The sequence below is a fragment of the Formica exsecta genome, unplaced genomic scaffold, assembly GCF_003651465.1.
Source record: "Formica exsecta isolate Colony F162 unplaced genomic scaffold, ASM365146v1 scaffold245, whole genome shotgun sequence".
NCBI lineage: Eukaryota > Metazoa > Arthropoda > Insecta > Hymenoptera > Formicidae > Formica > Formica exsecta.
Window position 1 is genome coordinate 289126 of NW_021849727.1, and position 15437 is coordinate 304562.

At 33.0% G+C, this 15437-nt stretch overlaps 4 protein-coding genes across 4 annotated transcripts in view; 2 read left to right on the plus strand and 2 right to left on the minus strand.

The window, feature by feature from the left end:
* Positions 1–2067, plus strand: part of LOC115236188 (cholesterol 7-desaturase) — a 7776-nt gene extending 5709 nt beyond the window's left edge. Inside the window, 3 exon segments of the mRNA XM_029808478.1 lie at positions 361–539; positions 863–956; positions 959–2067. Coding sequence (XP_029664338.1) covers positions 361–539; positions 863–956; positions 959–1506 — 821 coding nt within the window. The 3' untranslated portion in view covers positions 1507–2067.
* Positions 2068–2678: 611 nt separating this feature from the next.
* On the minus strand, positions 2679–5000 carry LOC115236185 (probable cytochrome P450 6a13). The gene has a single exon (XM_029808475.1). The coding sequence runs from the start codon at positions 4917–4919 to the stop codon at positions 3414–3416; it is 1506 nt and encodes a 501-aa protein (XP_029664335.1). The 5' UTR covers positions 4920–5000; the 3' UTR covers positions 2679–3413.
* A 561-nt stretch (positions 5001–5561) lies between these two features.
* Positions 5562–7881, minus strand: LOC115236186 (probable cytochrome P450 6a13). Its single transcript, XM_029808476.1, has one exon. The coding sequence runs from the start codon at positions 7636–7638 to the stop codon at positions 6139–6141; it is 1500 nt and encodes a 499-aa protein (XP_029664336.1). The 5' UTR covers positions 7639–7881; the 3' UTR covers positions 5562–6138.
* Positions 7882–9081: 1200 nt separating this feature from the next.
* On the plus strand, positions 9082–11503 carry LOC115236184 (cytochrome P450 9e2-like). Its single transcript, XM_029808474.1, has one exon. It carries the CDS (start codon positions 9192–9194, stop codon positions 10698–10700), a length of 1509 nt encoding a protein of 502 aa, XP_029664334.1. The 5' UTR covers positions 9082–9191; the 3' UTR covers positions 10701–11503.
* The last annotated feature ends 3934 nt before the right edge of the window (positions 11504–15437 follow it).

A 15437-nucleotide genomic window follows, 5' to 3' on the forward strand; every position in this document is an offset into this window, starting at 1 on the left:
GCATCGAGATATCTGTTTGTGTATTTTAAAAGTCTATCCCCGATTATATACAATGCAAATATTTAGAGGCAATGCGATATTTTGCGCATCGACATTATTTAATGTTTTGTTATTGTACTATTAATATTTAGCCAAACATTTTTTGTTTTAATTTAAAATTTTAATAATGTTAAATAATGTAATTACAATTTTACAGTTAAATAATGTATACAGTATCACATGTCTTATCGATAGAATATATTTACATTACTTGATTATTGAAATCAAATATGGAGATCGTTTACCGTTGCGTATCTCTTTTATATATTCTAGCGATATTTAATTGTTCGCCGCATTTTTTTTCTTTCTTATATCGCGCAGTGCCGGTAATTGCGCGTGCAAAAGCCTGGAAGTGTCGCGAAGTGAATCACATCATCTTCGTCTGGTACCACGCTGAATCCGCTGAACCAGATTGGCAGCCACAGCCGCAAACGCATATCTCCAATGGGACATGGCGCTATCAAGGTCGCAATGAGTTCTTCATCAATTGTCACATACAGGTTTGTCGTACTCTCGATTCTCCAGCCGATATAAAATCTCTCCGTCATTTCTTTATATATGGAGGAGGAAGATGCTAGAAGAGAAGAAAAGAATTCGCATAATGTAACAAAGTGAATATAGATGAATTATAGATTGATTATAATCTGTTTAATTGTTGATTTTATTTGAAAGAGTCTTAGCCTCGAGAGTGCTTACAGATAGATTAGATAGACTTAGCATTGAAAAGTACTACGGAGAGTTATTTTTAATTGATTCTTCTATTTCCTTACTTTTTTATCTCGAAGAATGTATTTCTAATTGACAATAAACTTTACATATGTAGGAGATAGCTGAAAACGGAGCCGACATTGCACATCTCAACGCTGTGCACGGTCCAGCTATGTTCTTCTCCAGTAACGTCTCTTGGCTAGCTCGGCATCGAAGAAAGCGGAGGTGCGCGTCAAACTGAACAGCGAATTGACCGATTATCCGATCGCCGGCAACGGCGACGAAAAGAATCATTATCATTTCCCAGTCGCCGAGAACGAAGGAATCGGCCGAAGGCAGAAGCACAAGGCCGGCTTGCAAATGCGCCATAGTTTGACTTTGCTGGAACGCTTCACTGTGCTTGTCATAGACGTGCGCGTCGAGCAGATTGGTCCTGGGTACGTCGAGCTGCTGCTCGATACATCATTCGGGCCCGTGTGCATCTTGCAAACGGTCACGCCGATCGAGCCGATGCTGCAACGAGTAACCCATCAGATTTTTTCACCGCCACTGTTGGCGCCCTACGCCAATCTGGTTTTCCTAGGCGAGTGTGTAATGTTTGAGCGCGACGTAGTGATCTGGAATCATAAGAGGTATGAGCGGCAGCCAATACTGGTGAGTGAGGATCGTGCCATCCGGGAATATCGGCGTTGGTACTCGCAGTTCTACTCCGCTCACAGTCCTACCTATCAGATGGCCATTCAGAACCTGCAGTGGTAACAATACAAGGCGCAGCTTCTTGTAATCGGTATCTCACACTTTTTAAATCCTGGTATAATATCAACAGAGAGGTTTGGATCTATAATACTATTAATATCCCAAAATTGCTCGTATATTTATTCACGGTCATGAAATCGCAATGATTGATGTAGAACCCATTAGACGATTTATAATACATAGAACTCAAGAAAGAATTGTGTTTATAATTTTATGTATCGTGTAATACGGAGAACACTATGGAGGAAAATTAGAATACACACATATATTTTTAAGAATAAAATTATAAACAGAATTTTATCACAAACTATGTATAAATCGTCTAAAATGGTATTTATAAGTGAATTGAGAATTTTTTTCGTGTTCTTTCCGTATTCTTTCCACCTCTCTTTTCTTTATTGTGTTTAAATGTTATTAAGATATTATTAATTTTCGGCGTTCAAATGAATCATTCTTCTATATCAATATAATGCTCCAATATGCTAGACATATATATTTACTTGTGACATCGTTTACTCACTGATGACATATTCGATGTACTGAAATATGTACTTACTTGACAAATCTTTAAAGAAGAATGAGAACTTTAATTTAAGAAAAAAAACTTTACAATTGTGCTTTACCGTTATTTGCTATAATTTTATATCGTATAAGTATATACAGTTAAATACTTTATATAGATATATATTTTTTATCAAGTTAAAACATATCGAAATAATTATGGCTAATATGTAATGTGTTAAAAATAAAATCATAAAATTTTTTATATTCATCACAGATAAATATCTTCTTTTTGAAATGCAATTTATATATTTTGTTATATATAAATCCGGAAGTGTAAATTTTTCGGCTCGTTATCTCTTCTTCGTTATGCCAGGGATCTCATAGATAATCAATAGTTGTAGTCTCTAAGCAGAAGGAAAAAAACGCTATCTGCTTTGATATAACCAGGTAGACAAAATCCCATCACAAGGTTATATTTTTTGTTCGTATAAATATATTTATATATATATGTGGCTATGTGTGTACAATATAAATATAAAATTTTGTATATATATATATATATATATGTTTTTTAAGAAAATATATTTGATATGTGTTAACTATATATAAATCAGCAAATATTAGATGTTAGTATAAATAAATTAGTAAATCTAAAAAAAACAAAACAATTTCTTCAAACTATTGATATAATTTTATTATTGCTTTATATAAATGCTGATAAAATATTTTATACGCGTATTTCTAACATACATGCAAAGTTATAATATTCGCGTGGTGACGATCAAATGAGCAGGTAGGCCAAGTATTCCACTGTTTCGTCGTATTTATTGAAATACATTCACGATAAATATTAGAAAATCAAAAACGCGATTATTTCTTCCGAATGTTTAAAATCCGTGCAGTAAATTAACACGATTGACGATCTTTTAAAAATATCAATATTGTATATCGAGAATGGGAAAATTCATATCGATAGCAAAACATTCATTATACAAAAGTTCCATCGTTTTGTATCTTTCACCGAACGTTATCAATTATTGTATACTTAAGGTGTTAATTTGAGCGTTACGACGATTAACTGATTAAAGCTTCTTTCGGTTTATGAATCAGTTTGTTCAATTATGACTTGGCATTTATTTTAGAAAACAGTATGATTAAAAATTATATAAGGAATTATATTATAACATACAGAATTTATATAAAAAAAGAATGTATTATAAAAATGAAAAATTCTTTACGCATTATAATTCTTTTAATTTTTATATACAAATATAGCAGTTTTAAAGAAGAAATACTTTAAGAAGAAATTTATATTTATACAAGAAGATCTGCTACACATTTTACTTCTGGACATACATATATAAGAATCCTAGTTATAACTTCAGTTCAAAAGAAGATTTTTACATTTAAAGTTGTTGAAAAAAAACCCATAGATCACCTTTCGGTGTTGGTAAGATTGTGTTGGGCTCCATTTTTAAAGGTACTTGCGTCCTCGGAGAAAGTTCCAGGCTGTATTTTCTCAAGATTGCAGCGAAACCCGCCTTCATTTGCAGTAGAGCCATTCTCATTCCAACACAGATTCGCGGACCCTCACCGAAGGGAAGAAAAGCGAATTTCTCGATGCTGTGTTTCCTGTCTGGACTGAATCTTTCAGGATCGAACACTTCGGGATCTTCCCAATACCGAGGATCTTTCTGCAGGCCCTGGACGGGTATCAAGATTTCCGTTCCAGGTTGTGCGCGACAGACAAGCCCATCGGATCCTCTTAATTCAAATTCTTCCGTACATTGCTTTTGCAGAACTGCTGCTATGGGTATGATCCTTTGTGACTCATTAAAAACCTGATCCATGTACGTCATCTCCTTCAAGCCTTCGTAAGTTATCACACCATCGTACTTGTCGAGTACAGTCATCACTTCCTTGCGTAATTTCTCCTGCACTTTTGAATGACTAGCTAATTGAAAACCAATGAAGCTCATAACGGTGCTGGTAGAGCCGTAGCCGTCGATGAAGAATGATAATGTATGAGATGCGAGCATCTCGAGATCAATCTTATCGCCTTCAATCCGTTCCAACTGTGTCATTAAATGAAGGAAATCGTTTCTGGGTATGCCGTCTTTTCGTCGTTGCTCCATAAGATCCGCGATCAACGTTCTGAAGAAACGATCGATATGCTTCGGAATGAAGCTAATTTTAAAGATTTTATTCAACGGCGGTAGGAGAACTACGAGGATAAACATGATCGCGTTCCGCATAGAAGGCTCGAATATCTGTTTGCCGATTTTCCGGAAGGACACATCTGCTTTCTCGTCGTCGAAGCAAAATCCGTCCACGCCGAAGCCAGCGGCAGCCACAACCTGCGTGGTATACCTGGAGCACAAGTCTTTCAACTCCAGTTCCACTTTTCCAACTTTGCTCAACTTGTTATCGAGATAGTTCTCGAGCATCACGCACACCGGCTTGATGCTTTCAAGCAGGATTTTCAATCTCATGCTGGAAAATGCATAGGTCATACGCTTTCTGCCGGTTATCCATTTGTCGCCAATAGTGACAAAAGGATGATTCGCCATCAGAGGATCCAAATCAGGATCGACCTTTTGAAAATTCTGATGGAAGCTCGTGAAATTAGTTTGCAACACCGTTTTTACCAGCTCCGGCTCGAGGACCATCAACGATGGCGACATAAAGTTGTAGACTCCCACCATACTGCGACCGCGATTATTGTTGTAGATTTTGTGACAACACTCGGGGAAAGTTGTTCTCATGCAGAGCACTGATAACATATGCCCGACTCCCGGCAGGGCTCCATCTGCGCAGAAAACTCCACGATTTTGCCAATACTTGTTATTTCGCGCTAGGTAGAAATAGAGGGCTATAAACGCTACGAATATTAAAGACACGAACACGACCATTTCGCTTCGCGGATGACGGATGATTAAAATAGACGGATTGATGTAGCCTTGAGCACGAATCAACTACGATTAACTTTTAGAGAGAAGAGAATCATTGATGTGCGCGTGCGCATGGATAGCGTCGATTAGCTGATAAATGTGAGTGAGATTACACAGATAAAAATAATCAAAATTCGCTTTGATAATTTTCTGTAGTTACTGACTAAATTTTACGTCATATTGTACAATTTTGTGCAATTTTGTGCATTATCGTGCAATTGTTTTACAATTATACGATATAGAATAAATTAATTAATTAATGATAACCGTTGGTTATACAAAAGAAATTTATTGAAAAATTTTTGCAGTGACTACTTTGTGTTAATAATAAACTAGAAAAATCTTTTAATAATGATTAAAATAAAATAAAAAGAATATGTATTCTATGTACATATATTATGAAATAGTACATTAATGTTTATACTCTCTTCAAATTTAATATAAATTCTAAAATTAATTATAAATTTTTATTGTGTACTGTTTTAGTATTGCAATAACGAGAGATACAAGTTTCCTGAACCTGCTCACCAAGATTTTCTCGAACATGCTCACCGAGATCAGAATCTGAGGAAGGTAATGCGATAGGTTTGTTACATTAACATATAATAAAATAAATAGATATTTATTACAATAGTAAAATCATAAGAGTGACACTGCATAACGGATATAAACGCGAATTATTATACGCAGTGATGTAACGTGCAAATAGCGTGACGCTACGCAACACAGAGTCCTCCTATGTATTTATTTGCACCATGTGTATTTATAATATATGCAGCTAACAATAAGAAGCGTGACAAATAAATACAAAATATTATCATAAATCTTATTTGACGCCAGCATTATCAATCGTATATTAAACTTTAGAAACTATAATTAAGTAATTGAATAAAGATTTTTAGCTTAAATGAGTTTGCCCGTTAAATCATAATTTGATACATTTTTAAACGAATATTTCGAAAAATTTGAAATATATATATGTACAAATATATATCTTATTCTCATATAATTTATATTAAACCATATAAATCATATAAAAAAAGAATATATTACAGAAATATAAAATTTTTAATGAGACAAATATAAATTTATTACATAAATTTTATTTTTACAACTACACATTTTATTTTTAAATAAAAAAGTCTAGTTACGATTCTAGTAACTCAAAAGATTAATGCATTTAAAGTTGTTGAAGAAAGATCCACAGACCACCTTTCGGCGTTGCTAAGATGGTCCCGGGAATAATTCTCAAGGGTACTTGCGTCCTTGGAGAAAGCTCCAGGCTGTATTTTCTCAGGATTGTAGCGAGACCAGCCTTTATTTGTAATAAAGCCATTCTCATTCCGACACAGATTCGCGGACCCTCACCGAAAGGAAGAAAAGCGAATTTCTCGATGCTGTGTTTTCTGTCTGGACTGAATCTTTCAGGATCGAATACTTCGGGATCTTCCCAATACCTAGGATCTTTCTGCAGGCCTTGGACGGGTATCAAGATCTCCGTTCCAGGTTGCACGTGACAGACAAGCCCATCAGATCCTTTCAGCTCAAATTTCTCCGTACATCGTTTAGTCATGAATCCCGTTATGGGTACGATTCTCTGTGACTCATTCAAAACCTGGTCCATGTATGTCATCTCCTTCAAGCCTTCGTAAGTTATCACACCATCATACTTGTCGAGTACAGTCATGACTTCCTTGCGTAATTTCTCCTGCACTTTTGGATGACTAGCTAATTGAAAACCAACAAAACTCATAACAGTGCTGGAGCTCTCGTAGCCGTCGACGAAGAATGATATTGCATGAGATGCGAGCATTTCGAGATCAAATTTATCGTCTTCAATTCGCTCCAATTCTGCCATTAAATGAAGGAAATCGTTTCTGGGTATACCGTCCTTTCGTCGTTGCTCCATAAGATCCGCGACCAATGTTCTGAAAAAATGATCGGTGTGTTTCGGAAGGAAGCTTATCTTGAAGATTTTGCTTAACGACGGGATGAGAAACAGAAGAACAAACAAAATCATATTCTTGTTTAAAATGGCTTCGCCGGCTTTTCGGAAAGATGTATCTTCTTTTTCATCATCGAAGCAGAATCCGTCTACGCCGAAGCCGGCGGCGGCCACCACTTGTGCGGTAAACCTGGAGCATAAATCCTTCAGTTCCAGCTCTATCTTCTCGACTTTGCTAAGCTTGTTATCGAGATAGTTCTCGAGTATCACGCATACCGACTTGACGCTCTCAAGCAGGATTTTCAGTCGCATACTAGAGAATGCATAGGTCAAACGCTTTCTTCCGATGACCCACTTATTGCCGGAAGTGAAGAAGGGATTGTGTGATAGCAGAGGATCCAAGACTGGATCAATATCAAAGGTGTTTTCGGAGAAACTCGCAAAATTCGTCTGCAGCACTATTTTTACCAGTTCCGGCTCAATAATTATCAACGACGGTGATGTGAAGTTGTAAAATCCGATCATGCTACGATTCATGTTGTCTTCGTAAATTTTGCGATAATATTCCGGCAGGGTCGTTCTCATACAAATCACCCACAACATATGACCGACTCCCGGCAGGGCTCCATCCGCGCATGGTACTCCACGTTTTGGCCAGTATTTATTTTTTTGTGTCAGGTAAAAATAAAACACTGCAAGTACTCCGATGATCAAAGATATTAGCACGACAGCCATCTCGTTTCTTTCGAGTGATAAATGATACTGAATTGCACAGAGTGATTTACCCTTGACCACGTATTATAGACGCGACTGATTGTTAGAGAGTAGAATTACTATGAAGCGCGTATATGTTGACCGCGTTTATTAGTTCGTGAACGAGAGAGGCTGCAAAGATAAATACTGATAAAGTTCACATTGATGATTATTCACTTTTATTCAAGTGAATTTTATTACAGTAAAATACTAACCATATTTTTTTGCAATTATATATAAATAATTTTTAATCTTTTATTAGTTAGAAAGAAAATAATTTATTACAAAATTTTTACAGTAATAAATAGAAAATTAATGATTATTATGAAATTGCACATATAAATTTGTTATTCAAGTACCGCACGTATCTCATGCGGTACAACTTGCAGTTTTGTTATCGAGATATAATAATAATCATGATGTGAAAAAATCATCACTTGACTTTCTTGAACAGATTGACCTTAACTTTATCTAATAAAAAACAGATTGATACATTCTGTTATCACTGTTGGTTGCAATAACATGACGTTAAGGCGTAAATTAATAATATGTACGATGAAAGAGAAAATTTATGCAAGAATTCATCAAATTCGTTAAATACAACTAATATTGGATATGTCTTTAACTTGATATACACAATGTAATGTATTATAGAATGTATGTCACTTTTTTATTGGATAATAGCATTTGCACTACTCAGAGACTCGTTCTGATTTCTCATATAGTAAGAAGCTTCTCGTATAGTGCAAAGAAAATATCTCAATGTCAATATCAACAAAAGTTAATAATAGTTACAATTGTAGGAACATCTCTTTTTGTCTCTTTTTTTCTTTCTTTCTTAAATAAACTCTCTAATTTCAATTTGATCGGCGACTATTAACAATAAGTAATGTAACGCATTTTATTAATGCAATGTAATATGTGCGCATTTTGTTAATATTATTTTGTTATTGTGAATAGAATTATGATTTTTTTATTATTTTACATATAAACAAGGATCACATTTCAAAAACGAAAAATTATATAGTTAGAAATTTTGCTGTAGACAATTTTGCTAGTTAAATTAATCATTAATTAAATTAACTAGAATTTGGTCAAACTAAAATTTAGTATTAATATCAATAAATTTTCATTGATAAAGAAGAAAATAACGGATATTTTTTTCTATTAAGAACAATTTTAGTAAAACTTTAACGATGGTAAATAACATTTTACATATGCACAATATACGAATAAATAATTTACATTAGAAATTACGTTACATAATACTAACTAAGATTAAGCTACGTTGTCATCCGTTATCATTGATACGCAGCTTGCTCGTTTATTTGCTACACGCACTTTGTGCGTGTTGGTGGACTTTAGAGGGGAGAAACAGTCGTAGTTGTCATAGGCTGCGTTCCGTTTCATGCATGATGTACTTATCCTTGTTGTTCACCGAATGTTAAACAAGGATAATGCGCATTATGCATGAAACAGAACGCAGTCAAGTGTTTGATCGTTCAGTATCACTAGATCTTTTATGAGAAGCAGAAATGGCTATCGCGGTCGTATCCTTGATTCTCATAGCATTACTGATTCTCTACTTTTATTTAACAAAGAATTTCAACTATTGGCAGAAACGTAAAATACCTTGCCCGAATGGCGCTTTACCTGGAATTGGTCATTTCTGGGATTTCATCACCATGAAGATCACCTTCTCAGAGTGTTGTCGCAATATTTACAACAATAATCGGAGTCACAGTATGGTGGGAATCTACAACTTCAGATCACCGGCGTTGATGGTCCTTGAACCAGAGCTAGTAAAGACGGTGTTGCAAACCAACTTTGCGAACTTCCACGAGAACGGCTTTAAAATCGATCCTGATTTGGATCCTCTTCTGGCAAACAATCCATTCTTTACATACGGCGAGAAATGGGCAACTAACAGAAAGCGTTTGACTTATGCATTCTCCAGCATGCGACTGAAGATTCTACTTGAGAGCGTCAAGCAAGTATGCGTACAGTTCGAGAACTTCCTGGATAGAAAATTGAGCAAAGTCGGAAAGATCGAATTGGAGCTAAAAGATCTATTTGCCAGATTTACTGCGCAAGTTGTGTCCGGAGTTGGTTTTGGCGTAGACGGATTGTGCTTCAACGAGGAGAAAGAGCATGAATCTTTCTACGCGATGGGCAAGTCGTTCCTCCAACCGTCCGGTGTGAATACCTTTACCTTTATACTTGTTTTCTTTTTGCCTTCGCTGAGTAAAATTTTTAGGATGCCTTTCTTACCAAAGAGAGCCGATCGTTTCTTTAGAACGATACTCGCGGATGTTATAGAACAAAGAAGAACAGAAGAGAAAACCAGAAACGACTTTCTTCAGTTGATGGTTGATTTGGAACGGGTAGAAGGTACTAAGATTGACATGAATATTCTTGCGTCTCACGCAGTATCGTTTTTCATTGACGGTTATGAGACCTCTAGTACAGTTTTGAGCTTCGTTGCTTTTGAATTAGCTAGCCATCAGGATGTACAGGCAAAATTACGCGAGGAAGTGATCTCTGTGCTCAATAAGTACGATGGCGTGATTACTTACGATGCTCTAAAAGATATGACGTACATGGATCAAGTTATAAGCGAATCACAGAGAATCGTTCCTACAGTGGGATTTTTGAATAAGAATTGTACAGAAGAGATCGAACTCAAAGGATCCGATGGACTCGCTTGTCGCATTGAACCCGGAATGCAAATTCTAATACCCGTTCAAGGACTGCAGGGAGATCCTCGGTATTGGGAGCGTCCCGAAGTATTCGATCCCGAAAGATTCGGTCCAGACAGAAAACACAGCATCGAGAAATTCACTTTCCTTCCCTTCGGCGAGGGTCCGCGAATCTGCGTGGGGATGAGAATGGCTCAGTTACAAATGAAAGCATGTCTGGCTACATTTCTAAGGAAGTATAGTCTTGAACTTTCCCCGAAGACTCGTGTACCTTTGAAGATGGTGACTTCGACCTTTTTGCCTGCGGCAGAAGGTGGTCTTTGGGCCATTATTCGGCCGATTTAACAATCAGAATTTTTTTTTTTTATTTGTCATAATGCTTCAATATATATATAATATTTCTTTTTTATTTTTTATATAATTATATAAGAAAATAAGCTCCTATAAATATTTTTATACAGCATTTACGTTATTTTATGACAAAAAATTGTTTTAAAATACATTTTTTGTTTCTTTTATTTTGCTCTTATTTAGACTATATTATATTATTATAGTGTTAAGAGAGAGAGAGAGAAAGAGAAATTTAATATTTTTAGAGCAATATTATCATTATTGATATGATATTTATTACTCTTGATTCCGTGATATCATTAATCATGTATTGTACAACAATATTATGACTTTACGAAATGTCTAGTTTGCTGCTTTAGACTACAGATAAAGAATAACATATATTTTCCAATAAACGAATTTTATTTGCATGGAAGTCAATAACTGTGCTATATATGTACAATATATTTTATTTACTTGTAGATAAATATATAATTTACAGAGAATATACATTTTTTATATCAACCTAATATAATATATAATGTTGTAGTTATTAGCCAGTTTGTAAGAAAAATATAATTATGGCATTGGAATAACTCATCTTTTCATAGAAAACAAGTGTTCCTGTATAATTTGGCCGCTTGTAATTAATTGCAGTCGTTGACAAGTCATCGATAATGATTAATTATTAATTGTAGATTGTTATTTGAGTATTTGTTATAAGGGAAAGTATATGACATTTACCGGATATTAAAAAATGCATTTTGGATATTATATATACAGTGTTTATTTGTTAAATATACTTATATATTCTATACACATATGTCATAAGCGCATTATTCTTTTTATACGAGAATACATATATACGTTCTTAGTTATTAGAACTCTAAGTTCTTATTATATTATTTTATATAATGAGAGACAGTATGTGTTATAAAACATATGCGTAGATTAAAATCTATCAAATAAGGCACTACATGGTGAAACCAAAGTATTTTAAATTTCGCAAAAATCAGGCAGTGACAATCGTTAAGCAGTATGCAAATTAGAATTAAATTAGTAATTTGCAACGTGATCTTTGCTGAAATAATATCCGCTGGAATGATATTTACAATTGTGATTTGATTAATGCATTATGTTATTTAGCGATATATGTAACTTTAAATCGTTATCAAACTGATGATCGATTTGTATTTCGCCGATTAAAGTCTTAGCTCTTTAATCTTAAGAGAGCGCGAATTATGCTTGCTTTTGGTGCTAGTTTAATTAACAGTAATAAAACAATTTCTCTAATTCTTCAAGAACAAAAACTGAAAACACGGGCAGGCAACTTCTCGGTGTGGGTTTTCAGAGGTATCAATGGTAACTTAACAACAAAACGCAATTTCGTATAACAATAATCAAGGATATAAAAGATAACAAAATTAATTAACAACAACGATTATACGCGCGTTATGGTGGCTGACCAAGTATTTTTGACGATTAAATATTTGTCGCGGAATTTCTAGACGCTAGAGGATTATCGTTGATCGATAATCTAATTAGAATTTATAAATTAAATATAATTTTTTATCATATATAGTTGGAATACATCATGGAAATTATCGATTGCTTTCCATTATGAATCTTTATAAACTCTTACTCCAAGAAAGATAAAAGTTTAATGAGTTTTCACGTTTTACGCACAAAATTTATAAACTCTTATTTGAAAAATTTTCAAGCGTATATATCTATTTTCGGAAAACACTTTTTTTACCGTGCTTGTTTGGGACCCGTATTCACAACATCGAGCAAGTCGCACAAATAAAATTTATATGCCAGGAAAGAAATATAAGCGTAATCATTATTAATTGCCCAATTGGAATTGATTTGATTAATCGCCCTGCCGTCAACAGTAATAAAGCAATCTGGAAATGTAATGCTCTCGTAATAAAATCTAAATAGTAAATAGTAATAAAGATAATATTAATAAAAATAATAATAATAATAATAATAATAATAATAATAATAATAATAATAATAATAATAATAATAATAATAATAATAATAATAATAATAATAATAATAATAATAATAATAATAATAATAATAATAATAATAATAATAATAATAATAATAATAATAATAATAATAATAATAATAATAATAATAATAATAATAATAATAATAATAATAATAATAATAATAATAATAATAATAATAATAATAATAATAATAATAATAATAATAATAATAATAATAATAATAATAATCATAATCATAATAATAAGGATCGAACAAATGGGTAGGGTAAACAAAAATGGCATCAAATAACGAAAATTGTAAGTAACGATTATAATAATATGTTTAAGATGGACAAAAACTAATAACTTCAACTGACCAAAATTTAATGCAAGATGCAGAACACACTTTCCACTTGTATGCATTTTTAACAACAACAATGACGGTGAGATGCGTGATAAGAATTTAGATGGATTTGGAACTTCAACTTTTTTTGAATTCAAATTTGTAAATTATATATGCATTTTAGGATATCTGCCGATCTTTAGATAATATCATGTAATGCAAGATTTTTTTTTCTATATTGAAATACTTTATGATGATAATGAAAACTCAAAGAGTATAATTCTATAATTTGTTGCTATTTTATTTACTATGAATATTGTTATTTCTTGCTAACATTAAACGTAAAATATCGTTAGAATATATATTCAAATTTAATGAAAATATCATGTTTGGACATGTGAGAGAATTAATGAATTTTTTAATACAAAAAGAGAGTATTCGATAGCAATTATGTGGATGCATGAGATGACAATGATACAACACGAAAAAAGGTGTATCAACAGTACACAATCAACAAAGAATCAACAGCGTTAAATATAATTTTTTTGACAATGTAATAATGTCCGAAATTTTGATATAACGGAAAACATGCGATAAAGTAATAAATTTAAACAGGCCTATTAAAGGGAAATGAAAAATGTAACAATCGTCTTTACGTATAACATTCGACGGCTTATTATAACAGTAACAATGCGCCAAATAGAAATTCAACGTGAACAATGGGAGAATCTTGGGACGTGTACCGTGTATGTCAGGGCTGACCAAAAAGCGTAGAATTCGAACACAAACGTAAAAACAACAGAAACAGTAACATTCAGGTAAGCAACATTCGAGAAGCATTCAAAAGCAGCATAATACGTTTGTGTATACTCTACTCGGACAATTCTGTTGCGTATTACAGAAAGCGCGTCTTTTTTTTTCGAAATGTATCTTAAATATCTTCATTCGAAATGTATTTTTCAGACAGCTGAGAATTTAATTTTAATCGTTACTACGGGCAAAGTACAAATCATCCTTGTCGTGAATTTTCAATTCGATATCGAGTTCATATCAAGTTTATCTAGAGTTCAATGATTATTTATCTGGGTAATTAATGATTACCGCAAGAATATATATACGCGTTTATCCTAGATCTTAAGACTATGTCGCGAAAAGTTCCTGACTCTACGTAAGTAGTTAATGTTAGACTGTTCCTTATATAATTCACATTAATATAATTACTTTTTTAATTGACAGATATATTTCTCTGATCTTACTATATGTGATACCAAATACTTACGGATTGCTATGAATCTATCTATCCTAATTTTATTTATATTCCTTACAAAGGTCAATAAACGTAAATAATAGAAATCTACGAGATGAAGCTATCAACTGTAAATTAAAAATATTCGATTTTTTACTTCTTTAGATGAGTAATGTAACGTTTTACAGTGAATATATTAACAAAACAATTTTTTTCGCGAACGAGACAGTTATGTAATACTTTATTGACAAAAAAAAAATGAAAGAAATACTCTATAAACTAGAATAAAATTTGCAATTGATAGGACGACATCTCACAACGCTTTTTCAGAGCGTTCTGTAATGACTTATCCTTATCATTAATCACCGGAGGTATTATCCATTCGTCTCCGGTATGTTTCTGAGCATATCGGTAACGAAATTAGAAACTACATCTAAATATGTATGACACGATTGTGCGACGTTAAGTTTTATATAAGTATATTAAGTAATCCACGTTCTAAGTTAAATATTTGCTGATAACGCGAGAATAATCACGAGACAAACAATTTTTTTTTTTTACTTATGCATTCGCTATTTTTGTGATTATCGGAATACTGATTAGCTGGAACTAAGCACAGGAGATTTGAGAGTGTATTCAATTATGCAGAGATTAAATGCACGCAGATCCTGAAAGGAACAGTTGGTCTCGCAAAACAGCAATTAAATTTTACAGTACATTTTCATTTGTAATTTTTACTAGACAATTTTGCGAAACAAACTCTTTGTCATCCTTCCAGCATCTCCGCACAGTTATAAACCATTGAATTTTTGTTTGCGTTTCTTTCTTTGGTAGCAATCTCAAATAGCAATCTCTATCTCAATCTCAGTACATATTGTAAAGTCACACAAAATTATTTTCGAGGCATATCAGCTTTGTCTATTAAACATATTGTTTCGTAGAACGTATCATACTTTTCATATTTACATCTTTGTTTCATTTTTTTTAGGGTTTTCATTCTCTCTTCTTTGTTATGAGTAAAAAATAAATCAAAATATTCAAAATAAAAAATAAGAAAAAGAAATAAAGAAAATTAAAACTAAGAAAATAAATAGCAAATCAGACGTGAAATCATCGATAAAACGTATGAAATATTCAACAAGATATATGACATATATAAT